General features: G+C 34.1%; 1 protein-coding gene and 1 long non-coding RNA gene across 2 annotated transcripts; both read left to right on the top strand.

Moving 5' to 3' along the window:
- The first annotated feature begins 8,345 nt into the window (after window positions 1-8,345).
- LOC18422678 (abscisic acid 8'-hydroxylase CYP707A2) lies at window positions 8,346-13,231 on the top strand. Its single transcript, XM_006878564.4, has 7 exons — window positions 8,346-8,970; window positions 9,158-9,476; window positions 10,444-10,830; window positions 11,391-11,556; window positions 11,936-12,042; window positions 12,153-12,271; window positions 12,392-13,231. The coding sequence occupies exons 1-7, from the start codon at window positions 8,777-8,779 to the stop codon at window positions 12,483-12,485; spliced, it is 1,386 nt and encodes a 461-aa protein (XP_006878626.1). The 5' UTR covers window positions 8,346-8,776; the 3' UTR covers window positions 12,486-13,231.
- Window positions 13,232-17,727: 4,496 nt separating this feature from the next.
- LOC110007258 (uncharacterized) lies at window positions 17,728-23,172 on the top strand. The gene is made up of 2 exons (XR_002280938.2): window positions 17,728-17,995; window positions 22,678-23,172. It is a non-coding gene; the product is annotated as an uncharacterized LOC110007258 (long non-coding RNA).
- The last annotated feature ends 1,045 nt before the right edge of the window (window positions 23,173-24,217 follow it).

The raw sequence follows: 24,217 nt of genomic DNA, 5'->3' as shown, positions 1-24,217 counted from the left end.
ATAAAAAAAGAGTAATAATCCTATGAGATCGTACTATACTTATGTATATAGAACTTCAAAGGATCGCCAGTAAATTTGACACAGATCTCTATAAAAGTCAAATCCCACACCATTGTAATAACTTTTTTTAGAGATTTATAACAAATTTAATGATAATCATTTGGGATTCTACACATATAGGTATGGAAGGGTCTTATATGATCATTACTCTTAAAAAAAAATACAAAAATAATACTTTTATATAGATATACCTTCGCTTAGGTTGAATCCGCCAAAGCTTCGGCTCGAATTTGATAGAAAGAATTTCACCAGGCTTCGCTTCACTTTGGTCTAGACCTCAAATACAAAAGCTTCGATCTCTTTGGCTAAAGTAAAGTGAATTTGATAACATTGGTATAAACCTCTCTCTTTCACTTGAAACGGCCTTCGTGGCTTTGGAAATGGCCCAAGAAGCTCGGCCCAGCTCGCCTCTAAAAAAAGGTAGGGTTGGGGCCACATATTGTAATCCGAGGGATGGGCTAGGGCTAGTGTCGGGCCAAGCCCAGCCCTCTTTTTTGCTTCACTTGTTTTTAGCCTAGCCTGGTCTAGCACTGCTGCCCCAGCCTTATAGCAGCCGACGGTGCGTGAGCTGGCCCAGCCGAGGCTCACGAAAAAGAAATATATATTTTTTCCCCTTGTTGCATAAAACCTAATTATGATGATGTAAAAATGTAATGCTTCATTTGTTAAGTGGGACACCGCCTAATTATGAGCTAATCGTCATAAATGGCCGCCTCAAAGATTTTAATACATGGTTAAAGGATTTTTACCATTTTATGAAGCGATTCTTAGTCTTTAGCGCATGTTGAATAAGGAATATGGACCTTCATCTTAAAGGAAAAAGTTTATATAAAGTGTGAATTTTATACGGTACAATTAAGTGCACCTAAAAAATCTAATAGGGAAGGTTTTTGAAAAACCTTCTCATCTATCATCTCGATTCATAGAAATAGTTCATTTTCTAGCATATTATCTAGACCTTCCGTTTTCAAGATTTTCAATTGTTTATAGATCTACTTGATCATCACTATTTCTGAAACTTTAAATTTCATAATTGAAAAAAACAATAGATTTTCATATCATCACAAGACTTTGCGGCACCAAAAAGTTTTGATGTGTACCTCACTTCAATAGTACAAGATTGACACCTTATACAAACCTCATCCTTATCTAAAACCCATCCATCGTATTGTTTCTCTGACGATGTTCATACCCCTAGAATTGCACTCACCAAATTGCGATGCGCACATCACTTGTAAAGGGAGATAAAGGTTCAAGTATTTTAGCTATTTTCTTTGGTATCCATATCTATTCCATATCTTATTCCGTTCAGGAGACACAATGATACATCTAATAAAAAAGAAAAACGAACAAATGTTTTATGAGACGGTTAAAATTAGTTAACCATGTATTCATGCACAAGAAAACAAATAAAAAGGTAAATAAGAATCGAAAAAGTATGCAAGGAGATTATATACAGTTAACACAAAAAGGTCACAATCGCTCTTATCTTTTAAATTTCAATTGGGGTGGTTGTGAGCATATAAACTCAAACTTCAAAAAACCAAAAAAGAAAATTCAAACTTTGTGATCACTCTAAGCCATCACATTTGATATTTTAATGGTTACAGTAATTATAGCTTTTTTGTAAAAAGTATAAATGGTTTTAGAATATATAATATCTTGGCCCCAAATCTTTAGAGAGAGATAAAAGGAGGGTGGGAGGGTGTTGAGTTTCAGCCCGAGACAAAAAGAGAGAGAGAGACTATGGCCAGAACCAAAAGTAACAAAAACTTGGCCAATTGTGAAAAGACATTGGGTCATGGTGGTAGCACCCAACACCTTTGTTATCATGTTGTGGTTTTTATTCTCATTACTAACACCACTACACTAATACTTTAAAAAAGCTTACTCTTTATGTATTTAAAAAACGGGTAGGGATCCGTCTTCTTCACTAAATTACCCAAAAAAAAAACCCATATAATGATAGACTAAAAAAACAAAAAAAAACTTCATATAAGGTTGAGGGCCCAAACAATCAAATTAAGGTACACCTCAAAAATTTAATAGATGTTGTTTTGATGTTAAAAGATCCTCAAATCAATTATCCCAACCTCGAGATGTATAGATGTAGAAAAAATTGATTTCAAGTCTAAAAAATAGTGTATCTTATAATGTATTATTTGAACCATCAATTTTCAATATCTTCAAGTGTTTATAAGTTTATTAGATATGTATTATTTTTTAAACTTTAAATTTTATAATTAGATATAAAAATAAATTGTTAAGCAATAACAAATATTTTGACGAGAACAATCACCGTTCAAGACTATTTAAAGCTATGCCTTATTTGGATTGTTTAAACCACACGGTTTAGACAGAAATGATACCAATCAAAAACAAAGAGGTTCGTCACATGCATCATGTCCTTTGTCTGACTTACGGGCTCGGCTGGTGCTCTCAGATCGCGACACGTGGCGAGAATTCTCTGTAGCATTGGGGAGGGCCAAGTTTAACCGTCCCCTGAAAATGCCATAAAAAGTAGGGATTCGTCCTTGTTCACGAACCGCATTTAGTACCTCAAAAGGCAAAATGCCTATCATTAGAAAGTATATGGTATTAATCGTACACTACGGACAAGTCCTTGGCAATAGAATCGTGTCGGTACGACCGAACTTTCAAAAAATTCGCGAAAAACTCGGGGAAGTCACTCCACACGTGTAGAATTTGGGATTCGTGTTTCCCACGTGGGTCATTTTTAGCGTGTAGCACAAAGGGCTTTCAATTTCAGTTTTAACTTCAATAAGCCCGAAACCGACCAAAATCATTGACAACGCTACCCAATAATCTATTTTTACTTTTAATTTTAAATTTTAAGCTAAAAAAATAGTTCAAATCAAATAAATGATAAACGCGTAAAAATCTTTAAAATAGATGATCGAGATAATATGTTGCATGATGCATTATTTTTATGGATTGAAATCATTTTTTCTCCTATTTATGCATCTCGATGTTGAGATGATCAATTAGATGGTTTTCCAACGTAACTATAGTATTTTCAAATAAATTTTTGATGCGCACGTTAATTCTAGAATTTAAGTTCTCAACCTTATATAAACTTTGCAATCAGCGAATCATAGCTTCTAGATCAATTATTAAACTTTTCAAGTATCTACGAATTCATATGACGAAATCTTATGGGTGGTAACGGTCGGGTCCTGCTCAACATGTACCTAGACCTGAATGTAATCGGGTCCAGGTTTTAGACTCAGACCTGACCCGTCGGTTCCAAAAGTTAGATATATACCCATACCTATCAGGTCCAGGGTCTGGTAGGATCTATCGCCACCCTCACTATGAGCTTTTTTTTTTTGTTTTTTTTTTCTCCATTCTTTACTATCATATACCTAAATTATTGGCAACAAGCCGACTTATTTGTCGTTTAATAGCTAGGTATGATTATGAATGCTTAATTCTTATTGTATATGATTCTTAATATACCCAAACAAATAGGACTTGAAGTATTTTATCTCCAACAGTTTCAAGTAACGATCACGGACGGGTCGGGTCCAACCGAACCCGGACTTGGATCCGAATAGTGTTCGATTCAAAAACTTTGACTCCGACCTGACCCACCGGGTCCAAATGTTGGACCCATATCCAGACCCGTTCAGGTATACTTGACAGATCCCAAGTCGGGTTCAGGTTCGGGTCAATTGCCACCTCTAAATGATCTCTCCCATTTTTTAAGTATCTAGCTTAGTCAAGTTGGACTCAGCCAAGTTACTAGCATTCAGCCTTTTGCCAAGCCGAAAACACAGTTTGTTGTCTTAGAGTTAGAAAGAGATAGTAGGCATCCATTTACATCAATATTTTGAAACCCAAATTTGTGGGTAGGATCCTTCACCCACAAATATGTGTCAAATCGAATGATTGGTGATTTAGATTCAGTCTGAACCGGTCCAAACCAGTTATTTAGAAAATATTAAAAATAAAATAAATATAATTAAAGCAGGGTGGGAATTTAGAGGGGATCTAAAAAAAACATCATATAAGCATATGAAAAAAAGAATATATATATATATATATATATATATGCCTACCACAAAACTTTCACTAGAAGGGGTTGTTTTGATGCCCTAATAACATCAAAATGATCATCTCGACATCAAGATGCATGGACATGAGAAAAAATGGTTTTCAAGTTTTGGAAATAGTGTATTTTGTAACACATTTTTGGACCGTCAATTTTCAGGATTTTCATAGATGTATCGATCTCCACTATTTTTGAAGCTTTAAACTTTATAAATAAAAATGAAAAGATATTTTAAGGCTATCACAAAGATTTTTAATACTGAAACCACATTTCTCCACGCTATTTGAAAGTAGGCTCTAATTTGATTGTTTAGAGCCTAGGTTCTATACAAACCGCACCCATATATATTAAAAGGTGGAGAATTAATCTGATTTATAAAATTTTAGATAAATCTAATTTGTAAAATAATTATTAAAATTTAAAGACTACCAGACAACCGTGACCGTGTGATGAACGTTGAACAATGATGAGGTGTAGGTGAAGTATTGTAGAACTTCACTTATCGGCATTTTGCCCGATAAATGTTTGTATTTTTTATGACTTAGGAAAGTGAATAACATTAGTAAATAAAATTGCAAGTCAAGTATTAGAAAACCTTTACATTGATCATCTCAACTTGAACATTATGGTTGTGAGAAAAAAAAAAAAAATGATTTCAAACTCTAAAAATAGTGTATATTACAACAAATTATCTAGACTGTTCATTTTGCTTTAAAAATAAGTGTTCACAATTCCACAAGTTCTGTACCAGTTTTTAGATTCCAATTTTATTGTCAGTGTTGGAAATTAATTTTAGAGTCCTCATAAAAATCTCATTTTTTTGTTTTCATGAAACCTAGGCCTTTTGGAAACCTCATGAACAAGAAAAACCATCCTATTTTGTAAAGTGTGATGTGTTTTAAGTCTTTTGTACTGAATGTTGCTAGATACTCAATGTCTTTTTTCCAAATTTAAATCTAATAATATGTAGGCTTTTTCAAAATATTATTAGGTTTTTTTATCTATCAAATAGGATTTGAAGACACAACAAATTATGGAAAATTATATAAAGCGATTATTTATTTTTAATATATGGAAGTCACAATTATTCTCCTCCATCTGACTTCAAATCGGTGGTTATGAGCATGTCATTGACTTCAAAGGGAGATCGATGGGGAATCCATGCCCGGTAGATAAATAATATCAGTGTATACAATCCCACATTGCATACCCTTACACTTTCTTTTAGTTTTCAACAAATAAAAAAATTACCAACAACGTATTTATTCTTTGGTCACGATAAAATTCTTTTTACTTTCACGCATCTAATTTACAATCAAAATTTTAGAGTCGACTAGTCTCCATTTTCTACTCATATACTTATTTTTTGAGAGAGCATTTTCTACTCGTATTGTGGTGCGACAAATCTAGCATCAACTTTAGCCTAACTTTTAGGAATTATCGAGGGAAACTACATTATTAAGAAAAAGAAGATTATTTAAAAGAAAATTGTTTGGTGCGACCAAGCTCGCACCTGTTATTATGCGGGCTTGTAGATCTACAGCATCCATCAAAACTGGGTCTTGTAAAAAAATATCATTTCTAGTTTATTGGCAACCGAGGCTCTCTTGATTACCGCTTATTGGCAAATTGGGATAACATAAATCCGTAGTGAGCACCCCACAAAAATGAATCCAACAACCCAAATAAAATCTTCCAAAAACAATAATACGTGTCCAACGAATTTGGGAAAATTATAGAATAAGAGAAATCACTATAAACACAACACAACCAAATACTTGAACACACACGGATTAACGTGGTTCACCCAAAGTGGGTTACTTCTACAGGCAAGTGGGCCATTCATTATCTCAAAGAAGAATTTACAGGTTTAGGGTTTTGTAGAGATTATCTCATAAATAGAAAGAAAGCTAAAAAAAAATTTCCTACTGTAACCCCACCATCAATCGAATCATTTCTTTGTCTCCATCGACTAACATCGTTACCACAAAGAAACCCCGATCAAATCCGGCCCAATACATGAGCCACAATGGTGCTAGGATTTACACAAGAAACCCCCAATCTCTACCTCCTAATGCTTCTCTATACATTTCTTTTCTTTGATATTATTTCCTTATGTTTTTTCTCTCTAAATATGTTTAGACATCCATAACATTTTTTATGATAAAAATCTCTTTGAACAAAAGAAAAATACTATTGGGATGATATTTGCATCACATTGCCCAACATAGTTTTTAAAATTTATTTCTTTTTACAGATTAATAATCTCTATGTTAATATTATATATTTCCTAAATATTAAGATCAAATTCTATTTCAAAAATAAATCATTAAAGGGCTGGCATTTCTACATGTTAGTCCGTAGACTCGTAAAAACCATGTCCTTATTTAAAAAGAACAATTAAGCATTGCGAAACTTTTACTAAGAGAGAGAAAGAGTTACTATAAAAGAGAGAGAGAGAGAGAGATCTTTGACATAGAGCTACAATTGAAATGGACTTTTAACAATTAGAAATGGGGAGATGGCGTAGAACTTCCCTTTAAGGAGAAGGTTCAATTCATCTATGATCCCACTCCCCAAGAATACATGATCTAAATGGGTTGTAAGCAAAGTGGATTGTCATCTCCATTCATGCAAAATAAGTATTTATTTTGATATAAAGATGTAACAATTATTCTTATTTATTACTCAAAGTTAAAAAAAAAAAAATTTGTAATACATCCAAAACCATTTAATGGTTATGAGTAATTGTGGTTGCCTCGTGACAAAGATAAATAAACTCGTAACATACGATATCGTTTATTTATAGTATATGTAAAATAAAAAGAAAACTCTTAAAAATAGTTATAAGCGAATTTAAATAGTGTTTAGCCCTACTACAGACACACTATGTTCGTGGCAGTTTTGCGTTAAAAACATCCATGGATCTACGAGAACCGTGGCGGTTGCAAGTGTTTTTTTGTATGAAAAATCTCGCAACGGACCTACTATGTCTACAACAGACATAGTAGGTCCTTTACTATCTTTTAATCCATGCCGTCGAAAAATTGAAGTCCAAAAAATTAAAAAAAATTCATGAAAGAGGGAAAAAAACACCCTTCTAAAATGTCGATTCATGGACCGTTGATTAAGTGAAGTCCGTCCGCTCCACGTGGGACCTACTAAATGAAGGCGTTGATCGACAAAAAGTATATTCCAACATTTACCAATCTACCCCTGCCACCTTAATGAAAGTACTAAATAAACATTTTAATTGCAAGAATAACAAAGGCATGAACAGTAATTTTACTCATTGGGTTTATTGCATCTTTCACTCACATTTTTTTCCTCCGCAACATTTTATGAAAGTATTTGACCCCCCAAATTTGGAGTATCCTACCTTCATATGGTTTGCAAAAATATGGTATTAACCATCAAAATATGAAATTCATTATTAACAATCAAAATATGAAATTCATTTAACTTTTATTTAATCAAAATATTAATAACCGACATTCATTTAATTTCTCAGCTTGAGCAAAGTACAACGCACATGCCATTAGCTAGTTGAACAACCTCATCTCTTTTCTTATGATCAGCTGTTGAGTTTGAGGCATTTTTTTTGGGTTGATTAACTGATAGTTCATAGAATTTGAATTGCAATTTTTTTTTTTTGCAGAAATACAAACCAAAAAACTCAACGAACCAAGAAATCACAAGTTAACTTTCAAGGAAAAAAAAAAAAAAGTACTAATCCATTAAGGCATAGAATGTACAAATAAATCCGGCCGTTTGAGGAATCACACATGGACTTAAATGGTTAGCAAATGACATTAAGCAGTGTTAAATTTCAAGTTTCATTCTTACCACCGAACTATAAACAACAACAAAAAAAAAACTTTTAAAAAAAAAATTCAGCAAGAAAAACAAAAGAAATTAAAATTTAGTCCATCCTAAGCTCGGGAATGGGAACGAAAAAAAAAGCATTTACGCAGTCCAAAATTTATGGAAATTGACAAAAACAAAAATAACAATGGAAATACTAGTGACCTGTTATTTTGTAATTTCTAAAAAATTTTACTTAGGGGTTTAAGAGTGTGGCATTTGAGATATTGTGGGGAAGAAGAGGGGCCTTCTAAGTTGTTTCCATTTTGAATAGGCAGCGTTGATGTCAGACCAACGTGTCGCTGGGTCAACCAAGGGCAGTAGGCACACGAGTTCGTATGTGCCCATTACACGTGCGACGCGCTGCAACTATCCCGCCCCTGCCCCCCTCTCTCTCTGTCTAAACTTCCCGTGAGCTGGATTCGAGATTCCATGGGTGGCTTCGAGCTGTCCATGCATGACAACCTGTTTCTCTCTCTAAAACCTCCTATAAATTCCCCCCTTCCACTCCACTCCCTCCCCACAAACCTCATTCCTCTCTCCTCTTTCTCTCTCTAAGTTCACTCTCAAACCTCGCACTAACTCCCCTTTCTCTACTCCCTCTCAACCCAATTCCTCTCTCTATCACAACTAAAACTACAACCTCTATAGACTCTTTCTCTCTCTACTTCTTTTCACTCTCTCATTTAACTCCAACACAATTTTCATGTTTTAACTCCCAACACAAAGGCCCCCCCCCCTCTCTCTCTCTGTTGAGAATTCGGAGCAGGTTTGAGCATGGCGGCAATTGTAACAACATTGTTTCTCTTCATTTCATTCTTTTCCTTCATTTGGGTTCTTGCCGGACATCTGCGTCGCGGGCGGCGCAGATTGCCCCTGCCGCCGGGGTCGTTAGGCTGGCCGTACATCGGCGAGACCTTCCAACTGTATTCCCAAAATCCAAACACTTTCTTTGCTCAAAAGCAACAGAGGTTAGTCTTAGTCTCTCTACACAGCAAAGAAGAACTTGAACATAACATTTTGTTCTAAACAAATGAAAATGTGTTGATTTTCTATACCCACAATATTCATTGCCAAAACACTCTGTTTCTCTCTCTTCAAGAAGTTGAACACTGCATTTATCTCTCTAAAATTGATGCATACATTGATGAATGGCAGGTATGGTTCAGTGTTCAAGACCCACATACTTGGGTGTCCATGTATTATGATATCAAGCCCAGAAGGTGCAAGATTTGTGCTAGTAACTCAGGCTCATCTGTTTAAGCCTACATTTCCAGCTAGCAAAGAGAAGATGATGGGGCCTCAAGCTCTGTTTTTTCACCAAGGGGATTACCACATGAAGCTTAGGAAGCTTGTTTTGAGGGCCTTCTTACCTGAGAGCCTCAAGCCCAAAGTTGCAGACATCGAGACTGTCGCCATTGATTCCTTGGCTTCCTGGGATGGAAACACCATCAACACCTTTCAAGAGATGAAGACAGTAAGCCCCTACTCTCTCTCTCTCTCTGTCTTCAAAAGATAGGCATAAACTAAGAAATTCTCTCCCTTAATTCTCTCTCTATGGAAGCATTGATTAAAAGATTTCTAAGTATTTTTATTTTCAAAAATTAGGATATTTGTGATTTTCCTCTCTCTTTGATTACTTGTTCTGTAGTCATGTGTGTTTTGAATTTTTGAATTGGTTTTGTTTTTGTTCCTCCTGCATAAAAGATGGAAGATTCCATGTTTCATTCTACAGTCAAGTTTTGACATTGAGAAAGTAATATCCTTATCTTATCATTTGGAAAATCCCAAGCTGATTCTCAAATCCATTTTTCTTTCGTGATTATGTTGAGTTGGTCTTTTTAAATTTGTTGCCTGTATTTTTTGAATTTTTATAGGCAAATTCAGCTGTGGAAATTCAGCCAGGAAAAACCATTTTATTTACCTGATAAAAAGATAGCCTGGGTTTGAAAGAATCCAAGGGATCTTGACCTTTCAAATGAGCATACAATTTGTGGGGTACCATGTTTTCACCCCCTCTCCCTCTCTCTCTCTCTCTCTCTCTCTCTCAATTTGTGGGGTACCATGTTTTCACCCCCTCTCCCTCTCTCTCTCTCTCTCTCTCACAATTTGTGGGGTACCATGATTTCAGCCCCCTCTCTCTCTCTCTCTCTTCTCTGTCTCTGAAGTTATGCACTATTTGAGAAGTTCCTAGAGATTTTGATATTTGCGTCAGAATATCAGAATTGGGTGTATCTAGTATTTACAACTGCTCTCTCTCTCTCTCTCATCATAGGTTTCAACTCTTAGTAAACTCCAAGGGGCATCACTCACACAATATAAACTTAAGGTGAATTGGTTTTTATCAGATAGTTGCACTACCAAGAATTGGACTCTCTCTCTCTCTCTTGGACAGATTGGTGTCTTCCTCTCTGTTTTGATCAGTTTCTGTTACTCACTTGCAGTATGCATTCAATGTGGCACTACTTTCCATATTTGGAAAGGATGAGCTCCCCTTCATTGAGGAGCTTAAAGAGGCCTACTATACACTGGAGAAAGGCTACAACTCCATGCCCATCAACCTCCCTGGAACTCTATTTAATAAGGCAATGAAGGCAAGGAAAAGGCTGAGCCAGATTTCAGCAGAGATCATATCATCCAGAAGGGTGACAAAAATGGAAAGTAATGACCTTCTTGGCTCTTTCATGGGAGCCAAAGAAGCCCTAACTGACGAACAAATTGCAGACAATGTTATTGGTGTCATATTTGCAGCAAGAGATACCACTGCCAGTGTCTTAACATGGATCATCAAATACCTTGGAGAAAACCCAAGATTCCTTCAAGCTGTCACAGTAAATTTTCTCACTCTAAAACCCTGTTTTTCACCATCTTTTTCCTTCTCTTCAATTTAATGTCTATTTATAGTAAGTTTTTACACAGGCTTGAAAGACGGTTGGGGTGGGGTTATATTTGGGTCCTTCTGCCCCTTTTGTGTGTTCTTTCTCCAAAATGGGCCTGCCTCTAAAGACAGATTGGGTTACTGCTTTCTTTTAATGACAATTCTTCTCTCTCCTGCTTAAAAGTCTATTTGTATCACTTGTATTTCCTTTGTTTCCTTTAATGGAAAGTCTTTACAGTGAGCTCAAGAGTGACATTCCATGGAAATCTTTATAGCAGTGGGCCCAAATTAAAAAACAGCTGGGCTATTGTGGCATTTTCTTCAAAATGGGCTCAAGGTCACCTGGTTGTTTGTTTTCTTTTTGTGGCATTTTCATGCGGTACCCCAAAAAAGTGAACTTGAGCCACAAGTTTCATTTTGTGTGAAATCTTTCCAGCAGTTTTTCATCTCTCTCCTTCATGGTGATCTATTTTCTGGTGAGATTAACATTGAGCTTGTTTTATGGATTTTCAGGAAGAGCAAGAAGCCATTGTGAAGTCCAATGGAGAAAAAAAGCCTCTAAGTTGGGCTGATACAAAGAACATGCCCTTAACTTCTAGGGTTATCCAAGAGACTTTAAGGGTGGCTACAATTCTTTCTTTTACATTCAGAGAAGCAGTTGAAGATGTAGAATTTGAAGGTCAGTACATATTTGATGTTCATTATTCATGTACTTGCTTAAGTGATATAATTTCTTTGAGAACTATTTTGAACATTAAATATGGGTGTGTGATTATATTTGTGGATCATGGAAAAATAGGGTTTTCTGAGTCATCAAAATATGTGGGTATTTTACTGTAAAAGTTGATGATCTTTGTCGGGTAATTCAAAATAATATGAGAAGTAAATTTTCTTTAAGAAGAAACATGGTGTTTTCAAAGTAGAGTTTGGTCACATTTTTTGAAGAAATTGGTGTTAAATTGTGTAGAAATTTTAATATTTTTATGTTAATATTTCCTTATAATTAGTTTTCCTTTATGCTGATTTTCTAATTCCTTTTCTGGTTGTGTTTATTTCAGGTTATTTGATTCCCAAAGGATGGAAGGTGTTGCCTTTATTTAGGAATATTCATCATAGCCCTGATATTTTCCCTGATCCAGAGAAATTTGACCCCTCCAGATTTGAGGCAATAATACTCACTAATCTTAGAAAACCCCCCTTTTTTGTCTGTCAATTGCTTTCTTTCCTTTTCCTCTTTCTTTATTTGGCTAAAAAATGGGTTTTTTCTTGCAACAGGTTGCTCCAAAGCCCAACACCTTCATGCCTTTTGGCAATGGAATTCACTCCTGTCCAGGAAATGAATTGGCAAAATTGGAAATCTTAATTCTTCTCCATCACCTAACCACAAAATATAGGTAACTCTCTCTCTCTACAGGGTTATTTAAATTTGGGGGCATCTTTTTTGATTACCCCAAATTAATATGAGTTTTTTAACTAATAGTTTTGTTTTTGTTTCTCTCTTATTTTGGTTTCAGGTGGACTGTAATGGGTTCAAATAATGGAATTCAGTATAGCCCATTTCCACTTCCCCAGAATGGATTGCCTATCAAATTCTCTGTCAAGACTTAGGCGTATTTGCGTGTGGGCGACTGTATCTTCTTTTCAATTTTGGATGAGATCCATTACTGGGGTGGTGGGGAGAGAGAGAATAGTAATTGGATCCCTTCTCCTTTTCCGACAAAAAGGGTCAGTAAAGGAGAGAACGAGTTCGAAGAACAGGGAAGCAAGAGAATTTTGAAATTAAACATGTTAGAGAGAGAGAATTCATGATGGTTAGTAGTTCATAGGCCAATATGAAAAGATTCACACATTTTTTTTTTCATGGAGGGAGAGATACGTCCAATATAAATGTCTGCTCTGGTTCTGCCTTCAGCGATTCAGAAGAGAAGGTGGTAAAGAAAGGGGAAAACCCCTTCAGATTTTTTGTTGGATGCCTATAATGTAATTTTACTCCTTTTAATCTGTAATGGGAAAGGCCCCAAGTTCTAATTTCTTGAGAGGAAAGTTAATGCAAAGGAGAACAATTCAGGATGTTGCATGACATTTCGTTGTGTTTCAACAAGAAGAAGAACATGGTTCTGTGTAAGGGTTTTTTTTTTTTTGATTTGTGAGATTACCACGCGATTAAAGATCTTCTGGCGAGAGACCGGTAATGAGCAGAAGATCCTCATGAAGAATAAACTGAGATTGATAACATCTTCGAAGAAAACGATTTTGTTCCATTGAACCTTCCTGACTTTCATTGTTTTAGTGGGTTGTTCTCTTCTTTTACTGGATGTAGACCACAAGGATAAATCACATTAAATCTTAGTGTCTGGTGTTTAGTTGTTTTCATTGTTTCTTGGTTCCTGCATAATCACCGACACACATAAGTGTTTGATATTTGCTCTCAAAGAAGACATAAAGCGCGTTCATGTTCATTGCTTGTTTCTGCATTCGTGCAGCAGAGCCACAAGCAATACAAAGTGGTTTCAATGCCAGGTGGTTTCTGTGTCTCCACTACACCGCTATTCATTTTGTAGATTGCCGATGAAAGTGAGACTAGTTGTCTTCGGATGAGCACCTCTACAAGATGTAAGAGGTGTACAAGATCGTGTTCTCTAATACACCTATGTGGAGAAAGACGTATGCCGAAATATTGGAACAATCTGCTTTTCGATTAGTGCAACAATGTTGAGAATTAAGATGAAGTGGAAGAAAAACAATTTTGCATTCAATGATAAAAAATACGGTATACAAAAACATTACAAACTTGATACGATGACCTCATTTTTCCGCACACACATTTCTTTAAATAAAAGTTCTTACATCCATATTTAATACAATAACTATCCACTTACAACAATGACTATCTATTCACAACAATAACTACTAACCACTTAGGGTGCGTTTGAAGGTTTAAAAAATTTAGAGGTACTTGTGTTTGATGCACCTTAGAGCTTTTACACTGGAGACCTCTCAACCCAGTTTGAACTGTTTGTTATTTTTTTAGTAATATCGGGCAGATATGTCATGTATGAAAAAAATAATTATTACATTTTTAATAACCCAAAGTTGATATTATTATTATTATTATTATTATTATCAACTTTGTTTCATATTTTGATATATCACCATAACAAAAGACTCAATATTGTTTTTTAATAATATGATGATATGAAGTAGAATATATTGTTTTTTAATAATATGATGATATGAAGTATAATAGGTATTTAAATTTTATAAGTAGATAGTCGTTGCCTTTCTCCCTAATATGTATATCGCACTCAACTAAAGAACTTAAACTGAATGGACGAATTGATAAAATATTGAGATCATAAGCCTTCCACAATAAATTGTTTTTCAAAGGCTGTTGAGATCAATGAAGGCCTATTCAACGAAATGCATCATACATTCTTAGAACAATTAAGGCCCATTCTTGACTAAGCATTGCTAATCATATATTCACATCCGCAGGCATGGATACACATAGAACCACACGTTGTAACAAACTCACATGTTCGAGCAAAATGCGCCCAATGAACCAAGCAAAACATATATGGAACACCGAAGCACATTTATCCACGTTTTATATGACAATAACATATATTCACAACTACTACATCTATATCTCAACCAGTAAGAAAGCATCACATTCAACAATAACCTGTAATAACTTGAACACAATATAAAAAGGGATAAAAAATGAATCGTTGAGCTCAATCCACATCTTATAAGTGGGAAAAAGTGTCTAGGATCATTTAAAGTGCATTTTCTTTTATTTAGAGTGATTGTAATTAGTTCTCTTGAGGCTTTCATCCATGATAATGTGGCTGTAATTTTCTATTTGGTGTTTCTACTTGAGGTTTGTTTAGTGAAATTTTTTAATTTGTGTATCCTTGGGAGGATCCTCTAATTGGTTCTCTTGAGGGTTTCACCCAAGATAATGTGGCTGTAATTTTCTAGTTGGTGTTTGTACTTGAGGTCTGTTGAGTGAAAAAATTTAATTTGTATATCCTTGGGAGGATCCTCTTATACTCCGACGGACTATTCAAACCTGAGTCCCAGGTACATTGATTTTTCCGACATAGCCTAAAGCGTTCTACTTTTGGGCCTTTTCTTCCCCAATATTCTAGGGTTCCATATGGATTCTCCGAAGATACTTCATTTGCACTGATTCTGTCCACATGAAATGACTTTCCCAAGACAATTACCATCCTAGTTTATCTAATGGGAGATGTTGATATCCTTAGTGTGTTTAGGGAGACTTTGGTTAAAATAAAATGTCACCAGACTCGAGGTGTGATGACGTCCAGCCAAATAAATTTTCAGCACGACAAATGCCATAATATTGTAGGGAATACTAAAAATGGCTACAGTAGGTAACAATCTAGCCTTATAATAAATATTAAGATTAAAAATCCCTTTAAATGATGAAAGAAAGCTCCCTGCCAAAAATGAGAAAGATTTGAGCTCAATCATGCCCAAATCAGCAAGCAGATAATTCAGGAGGAGACACGTTCAGAAATCTGGTCCAACCGGCTCAAAATGATAATCTGACTCTTCAATATTTAATCCAAGGTACCCTAAGGCTATCCTCCAAATATCAGGCCAATCCAAAGCTAGATGACCAAGATATGGTCTGACGAAACTCAACCGTTCATTTCACCACATTGATTTAAGGCCAATTTACAAATATTCTTTAATATATTTAAAGATTAATGACCCAAGGACTTTAGGGGTGGGAGGTATCAATATAAAAATGCTACTTGCTAAATTTGAGCCCAATTCGACATCGAAATGGATGAAAAATGGCCCTCTCAAATATGTTGAAATGTACATAGGGTCCACGTAAATTAATCCAACTTTACAAAAGGAAACTACGAATAAATTATCAATGTGCTTCAAATTTTTATGATATTAAGGTGATGATGAGCAAAACCTTTGATAAATATTTAAGCCTAGTTTGATTTCCATAAGGGCCTTGTTGAGTACGCATGAGACCACATAGAAAAGATTTACCAAGTATATTGTACATGTCGTTCATCATCTTCATTGGAATCACAGGAAGCAACATATTTTTTGACAAAAAGGCCGGGAACATATCTCCCAATTCCGATGCCAAACGAGGTCAAATTTGAGTATGTTGCTCCTTACAACATGGTCTTTTCATTCATGTATGTGTAGATGGGTTCTTCACACGGATCAATGTCGAATCGAACCAAAAATATTTGAGGTTTGCAACAAATTATGTATATCAGTCCTATGACCTCTACTCACGCTCAGAGCAATATCTCGCAATCCGTTTAGCGATTCAAGCAAAATTTTTTTTATGGAACTTCCTAAATCAAAGACAAACACATCCATATATGGCAATCTGCGATCAAAATCTAATTGAGGGGGCGAATTCTAGTGAGAATTTGTCTAAATTTATAAGACTATAGTTGCCAAAAATAATAACAAATAAAAGAACCATACCTCTCCAACTCGGCATTATGTTGAGCCCCAATTCTCACCAAATATTGGTCTCGACATCTTCCGCAAGAATCCACTGGCTGATCTTCAAATAGTGACTAAATTTTAGTGCAATGACAAGATATAGAATTGGGTGCAATTTTTACTAAAAATAGAAATTTGGAAATTAAAACAGGTAAAATTGGCGAATTTGTTGGAAATATGGCCTATCAGTCCATTTTATCCTGGGAATTTATTTTTCAATAATAGTACAAAAGCCACATTGAATAGTATATGTGGTTGACATGAGGCAATGCTATATACTAGGGATCCATTTTGGAGCTTTTATAGGCTGTCGCACTGGAGGGAAAACCCTACTCAGTGTCACTGGACGGAAAATCCAGTGATGTGTTTGGACCATAGTTAGCAAGTCGGGGACTTTTATTAAATCGGGAAAAATTCATTTCTTATTTTAAAGTCAGATGAAAAAATAGGATAAAAAATACGGATCGGTAAAAATACTTCATGTAAAGATATCACCAATATATCAAACTAGGCTAAAAAAATCGGAGTTGAAAACTTGGATAAGTTAAAATGTTAGAAATTTTGAAATTCTGAAAAATAAAATTGTCAAAGCCATCAATAAGTAATCCATTCATAAAAACTAGACTAATATAATTAAGTCAATTAATTTAGATGACTCATCCTTGTACATCATTTGGTACATGAGGACAAGCTTTTATATCATTCCTTTATTCTCTTGACAAGTGATATTTGAATCTTGTTATCCGGTAGAAAATCCTTCACCACAAAAATTGTAATACAATTTATATCATCTTTCTTCACAATAATCCCAAAATGGATCTTTTTGATCTAACCATTGTATCTTTTTTCCTATTTTTTAATACTATATATATATATATATACACACACGTTAGGCATTCATGCTCTTTATAAAAAATAAAATAATAAGTTCATGATAAATACACCATATGAATTTTTCCATTAATGGTTTAACAAACATCACACCTACTTAGTACATACCAAAAAAATACACATAAATTTTCACATTAAATGCTTTAAAAAATATCATACCTACTTAAATACATACCAAAAAATAGACTATACATCTTTTCACAATAAAATCAAGTAGATCTATAAACATATGAAAATCTTGAAAATAGACAGTGTAGATAATATGTTATAAAATGCACTATTTTAGGACTTAAAATCTTTTTATTTTTCATAGTCATACATCTCGATGTCTGAACTATCAATAAAAGGGTTTTTCAGCAATAAAACTACCTTTTCTTATGATTTTTGAGGTGCATATGTAACTCTACAATATAAGGTTGCATCCTTACAAAAACGTTTTCCAAATAGTAAACCTTAAAAGGGTAAGGGGAAGGGGAAGGGGAAAGGGAAGGGGAAGTGGTAAACCGAGAACGGAAGGTAAACCTGAGAACAACGAACTCTCTATCTCCCTTGTTTTTCAAGAAGGTAAACCCAGTTTTTCAAAGAAGGTTTTTCAATGTAAGGTTGCATCTCTCTCTCTCTCTCTCTCTCTCTCTCTCCCCTAATTTTCAAAGAAGGTAAACCCTACATCGAACGGCGAACTCTACGAACTGGAAGAAGAAAGCCGGAAGGTAAACCTTATGAAGCATTTCAGCAGCTAAATCGAAAGGGAAAATGAAGCATTTAGTCTGATATGGTATTTGTAAGGCAAATGATTTTCTTTATTCATTATTTTCTTTGCAAAATCATGCTGCACACAATTTTTGTAGGGCATTGAATCATGTTGCACACAATATTTTCTTTGCAAAATAACCATTGAAATATGCATCATGTTAAAGTTAAAAAGAAAAAGAAAATATCATACATTCAATCTCTGAAGAAGAAGAACACAACATAAACCCTAAATTAATAAACCCTAAATCCTAACAATACATAAATCTATTGGGGATACAAATTTCTATTTTCGGATTTTTTTTGTGGAAATAATTTGTTCTTTTAGAAATTACACAAATTAGGAAAATAATTGTTTTTCTTTCTAAAAAAAAATTGCTAAGTAAAGAAAAAAAAAACTTCTTTTTTATCCTGTTTTTTTCTTTCCTCATAAAAAACACGTTTTTAACGGGTTTATTAAAAAACACGTTTGATTCTATCGTTTATCGGCTTTGTTTCTCTCTCTAGCAATAACTCTATTGAGCCAAAAATGCATTTTTCTTTCCTTTTTTTTGCATTTTCTATTTCAAAAGAGAAAGATCTGTTTTTTTTTATTTTTTACTCCCTAAGGGTTGGCCCATTTTTTTTGAACGAGGCAAAAAAAATAAATAAATAAATAAATAAAAGAAGAGACAAGACGTTTTTTTTTTTTTGACACATATGGCAGTTATTTGGACAATTAAGCAAAGATCATGCATCCAAAAATCCTGTAACTGGCCAATGGTAAGTTTTTTTTTAATTTTCTCTTATTTTGGCTGCTCTGATGCACTATAAAAGAATGGGTTAACCCTTCAACGAAAATCAGTCTTTTCATTTTCCACCTTTTTGAGATACTGTGTATTCTCCTCTCGTGCCCATATATCTGATTTTTATTGTTGTTTATTACCTTGAGATAATAGAGTCATCTTCTCTGGTGTTATCATATGTGAATATTTTTATTTTACTGCAGTTTAATCCAGATCACATTTTTTCCAAATCTAGTGAGAGAAAAAATTCTTCTTGAACACTATATATTGCTGTTTTTTAGCAATTTGGGTATTTTTTCTGATGATCCGAGTTTGGAAGAATTATTGATTGAGTTGGATTCACATCAAGGCTTATTCAATTCACCGGTTGTTGCATGTTTTTTCTTGAGCTCTATTCTTGATAGTCTGTACTATCGCCCGGTGAGATCGCATCTATAAATTAGATTTATTTTATTTTCTTGGTTTGTATTTGTTATCATTCATGGATCTTAAATTGGAATTGAAGATAGAAAGACTCAACGGGCCGAATTATAATACGTGGAAAAGAAGATTAGCTTTGATTTTAGAGCATAAAAAATTAGATCACATAATTTCAACTGTAGTTCCTACTGAACCTACTGATGTTAGTAATAAAGCAAAAAGATCAGCTTATGCTAATCGGGAAAAAGAAAATAAGGGGTGTAGAAACATAATTTTGAGAAATATGGATGATAACTTATTATTGAGTTTTGATGAATTTAAAATACCAAAGATATTTATGATGAATTGGTGATACAATTTGGGGTGACTTCTTTGAGTAATTTAAGAGTATTGACTCAAGAGTACTATTCTTTTAAGATGAAAGAGAATGACTCTGCGGTTGAACATGTTAGGAAAATGATTTTGTTGGGCAAACAACTTATGAGTGCTGGTTATGCTTTGAATGATCAACAACGAGTTTTAACCATATTGAATAGTTTGTCTAATTCTTGAGAATCTGCTGTGACTACTTTGTCTTTAAACCGTAAGGATCTTACGCTTCAAAATCTTGCTGTTGAATTGAAATCTGAAGGAGATCGTAGATATTTAAGGAGGGCTGATGCACTTCGCATTGTTCAATTTCAAAACCCTTGAAATGGAGAATCCTCTACCAAAATAAAACCATACCAACCTTGGACCAATAATAAAAAGCAGAATGTTGAAAATAAAAACAAGAAGCCTATGCACAATGGACCCAAGGGGGCATGTTTCATTTGTGGGAAGATGAGACATTTTAAATCTCAATGCCCAAACAAGGGGGCACCCAAGATACCCAACCAAAGTCGTGACTACTTGTGTATAGTCGTTGACTGTTTAATAGCTAATGTGTCTATTGATGATTGATGGGTAGACTCTAGGGCCACTAAATATATATCCAGGTCTAGATAGGGCTTTGTGGAATTTAAAGAGCATGAAGTGGGGGAACATGTCATTTCTATGGGCAATGATTCTAAGTCTAATGTATTGGGTATTGATATTTACAGGTTAGCCATCCCTAAGGGGAACTTCTTGCTCCTTTTTTATACTCTTTATATCATTCCATGCGTTGTAACTTACTGTCTGTTAGGAGGCTTGATGTTAAGAGATATGAAGTTCGTTTCAAGGATAGGAAAGTTTCAATTGGGATTAATAGGAAAATCATTGTATGGGAAAAAGTAGTTCGAGGGGATATGTATTTACTTGATAAAATGCATGAAATTTCATGTTCTTCTGCTTACTTGAATGTGTGTGATGATGAAACTTCTTTTTTGTGGCATATGCGTTTGGGTTATATTAGTAGAAATAAAATTTCTAGACTTGTTCATGATAGCTTGATTCCTAAAATGACGAATTTAGATTTTAAAAATTGTGAACCATGTTTATTTGGTAAAAGGAGTAGAAAACCCTTTGATAAGGCAACTAGATCGTATGATTTATTGTCTATTATTCATTCTGATATTTGTGGGCCACTTAATGTAAAAACACATAGGGGTATGGAGTATTTTATTTCATTCATTGATGATTATTTGATATTTGATTATATTTATCTAATTAGCAGAAAATCTGATGCGCTTGAAATGTTCAAAGAATTTAAATTAGAAGTTGAAAACCAATTAGATAAAAGAATTAAAATCCTTAGAACGGACTGAGGAGGGGATATTGTTCTAATTTGTTTGATAATTTTTGTAAAGAAAATGGGATAATACATCATAAGACCATGCTTCACACCCCCCAACAAAGTGGTGTTGCTGAAAGGCTTAACCGAACTCTTATGGAAATAGTGCGATCGATGATGAATCATGCTAACTTGTCCTAAATTTTTTAGGGTGAAGCATTGCATATTGCTATGTATAATTTAAATCGAGTTCCATCAAAATCCGAATAAAAAATACCTTATGAGTTATGGACTGGATGTAAATCTCGATTGGAATATTTAAAAATTTGGGGTTGTGATGCTCTTGTACATATCCTAAGCCATGAAAGATTTAAGTTGCCGGCTAAGACTAGAAAATGCTCATTCATAGGGTACTCTGATACTTCTAAGGGTTATAGGTTTTATGACTATGAGATCAAATCTTTGGTTGAATCTAGAGATCACATTTTTTTGAAAAACATATGAAAATAGGCAAACTCTCTCTTATAGATATACATGAATTAGACAATAACAAATGAGTAAATGATGAACATTATGAATCTAATGTAGAAAATCTTGATAACTACATAAATAGTGGGAGTGATACATTTGAACTTATTAATGTAAATGACAGTGAACATAGGAGAAGTTCTAGGAACAGAAGAGCACCATATCATTTAGAACCATATCAAAGTTTTGTTTGTATGGACACTTTTGACCAATACTATAATTTTGCTTGTTAAGATATTCTTGAACCTTCCAATTATAAATAAGTTATTAATTATGATGAATCTGAATTTTAGAATAATGCTATGAATGAAGAAATGGATGCTATAACTAAAAACTATGTATAGGAGTTGGTAGATTTGCCTAGTGGGAGAAAACCATTGGTCGCAAATGGATATTAAAAAAGAAACTCAAGGTTGATGGTAGTATAAATAAATATAAAGCACGACTTTTTGCTAAAGGGTATAACCAAAAGGAAGGTATAGATTTTGTTGTTACTTTTTCTCCAGTAGTAAGATTTCATTCTGTTAGAATTTTGATGTCTATTGTGGCCAACCTTGATTTAGAATTATTTCAAATGGATGTTAAAACTGCATCTCTCAATGGAAATTTAAATGAAGAGATATACATGTTACAACCTGAAGGATATATTGTTAAAGGTTAAGAAAATAAAGTGTGTAAACTAATTAAATCACTATATGGATTGAAACAATCTTCTAGACAATGGTATTTAAAATTTCATAATGCAATTATGAAACTTGGCTTTGTTTCTAATGAAAGTGATTATTGTATTTATATTAAGACTAGTGGGAGTAAGATAGTGATATTGTCTTTATATGTAGATGATATTTTGATTGCTGGAAATGACATAGATATGATTAATGAAACAAAATCATGGTTGAAATATAATTTTGAAATGAAAGATATGGGGGTTGCATCATATGTTTTAGGAATTGAAATTACAAGAGATAGATCAAAAGGATGCTCAGCTTATCTCAAGAGCATTATTTAGATATGTTCTTAAAAACTTTATAATGGATTTATGCAAGCCGGTCTCCATCCTTGTTGATGAAGCAGTTAAATTATCCACATATTTATGTCCTACTAATGATAATGATGATATGAGAAACATTCCATATGCTCAAGCAATTGGGTGTATTAATTATGTTATGTCATGCACTAAGCCAGATCTATGTTTTATTGTTGGACTTGTTAGCAGGTATTAAAGAAACCCCAGAATGATGCATTAGCAAGCAGTAAAATGGATATTAAAATATATCTAAGGAACAAAGAAATACAAGTTGTACTATCAAGGTTCTTCCCTTAGGCCTCATGGTTACTTTGATGCAGATTCGAGTGGTGACTATGATGATAGTAAATCTACTTCGCGTTTCATTTTCACACTTGGTGAATGTGCTATATCATGGTGCAATAAAAAACAAGATTGTGTTGTTTTATCAACCATGGAAGCAGAATATGTGGCTTGCAGTTTAGCATCACAAGAGGCTGTTCGGTTGAGAAATTTCCTTATGGATTTACAGTTAGAATGCATTGAAAATGAGCTTATAAATATGTTTTGTGATAATCAAGCAGCCATTGTCGTTCTCAAGGATTCAAAAATAAACTCTAAATCCAAGCACATTCGCAGGAGATACCATCATATTTGAGATGCAGTAGAATATAGAGATATAACAGTTGATTACATTCCTTCAAATGAGATGATTGCATATCCACTAACTAAGGATTTGAGTCGGGAAATTTTCGAGAAACATGTGGCAGCTATGAGACTAAGATAAGTCTAAATGGAAATCCAATAATGGTTCATAAAATCATATTGGTGGGTATATAAAAATCGCATGTAAAAAACATGAGGCAATATCATATACAAGATGTTAAAGAGCCTTTATGCTGAGTATATGGAAATCCTATATAGAAAGCATGAGGCAATACCATGTACAAGAGTTAAAGGGCCTTCAGGCCAAGTGGGAGATATTGGAAATATGGCCTATCAGGCTCTTTTATCCCGAGAATTTATCTTTCAATAATGATACAAAAGCCATATTGAATAGTATATGTGAAATCCCATGTGGTTGGCATGAGACAATGCCATATATTAGGGATCCATTTGGAGCTTTTACAAGATATTGCATTGCAGGGAAAACTTAGTGTCACTGGAAGGAAAACCCAGTGATGTGTTTGGACTCATTCTAAGAATTTTTTTATATTCTAGATATACAAAAGTATTTAATTTTTAAATATCTTTTTTTATCAAGTTTATCTCATTGCATATGATTAACAGTTAGGTGACAACTTGTTAATCCTAATTGGCTGCACTTAAAGAAATTAAAGCAAGAGTTATACTTGGATCTCAACTCCTATAGACCATGAATGTGAGAGATACAAATTTGGTTCTCTATAAAAAGAGGTTAACCCCTCAAGTAAAAGTGACCAAAAAAAGGATGGAAAATTGGTGAAGGAGATTCACCAAATGGACTCTCAAGGTAGCCTATCACCGGATGGCTTGGTCTATAGGTTTTGGTATGGAACCTTAAGTCCCTCGTATGATTTAAAGACAGATCCGAATAAGTTGTTTATTTATTTATTTATTTTTAATTATTGGGACTAACAGAATTGAGGACATCTTTCGCTCAAATTTATTGCCAAATGATCATAGTTGATTGCTACACATTTTTATGGCCAAAATTTATGCTGAAATTGTATAAAAACGGCGTGATTTGATGGGTTTTGATAGTGAATGA

The sequence above is a fragment of the Amborella trichopoda genome, chromosome 3 (genome assembly GCF_054954075.1).
Source record: "Amborella trichopoda isolate Santa Cruz 75 chromosome 3, AtrichopodaSantaCruz75HAP2 v2.0, whole genome shotgun sequence".
In the NCBI taxonomy this organism is placed as follows: Eukaryota; Viridiplantae; Streptophyta; class Magnoliopsida; order Amborellales; family Amborellaceae; genus Amborella; species Amborella trichopoda.
Note: the sequence above shows the minus strand (reverse complement) of the source record. Positions and strands in the feature narration are given on the sequence as shown.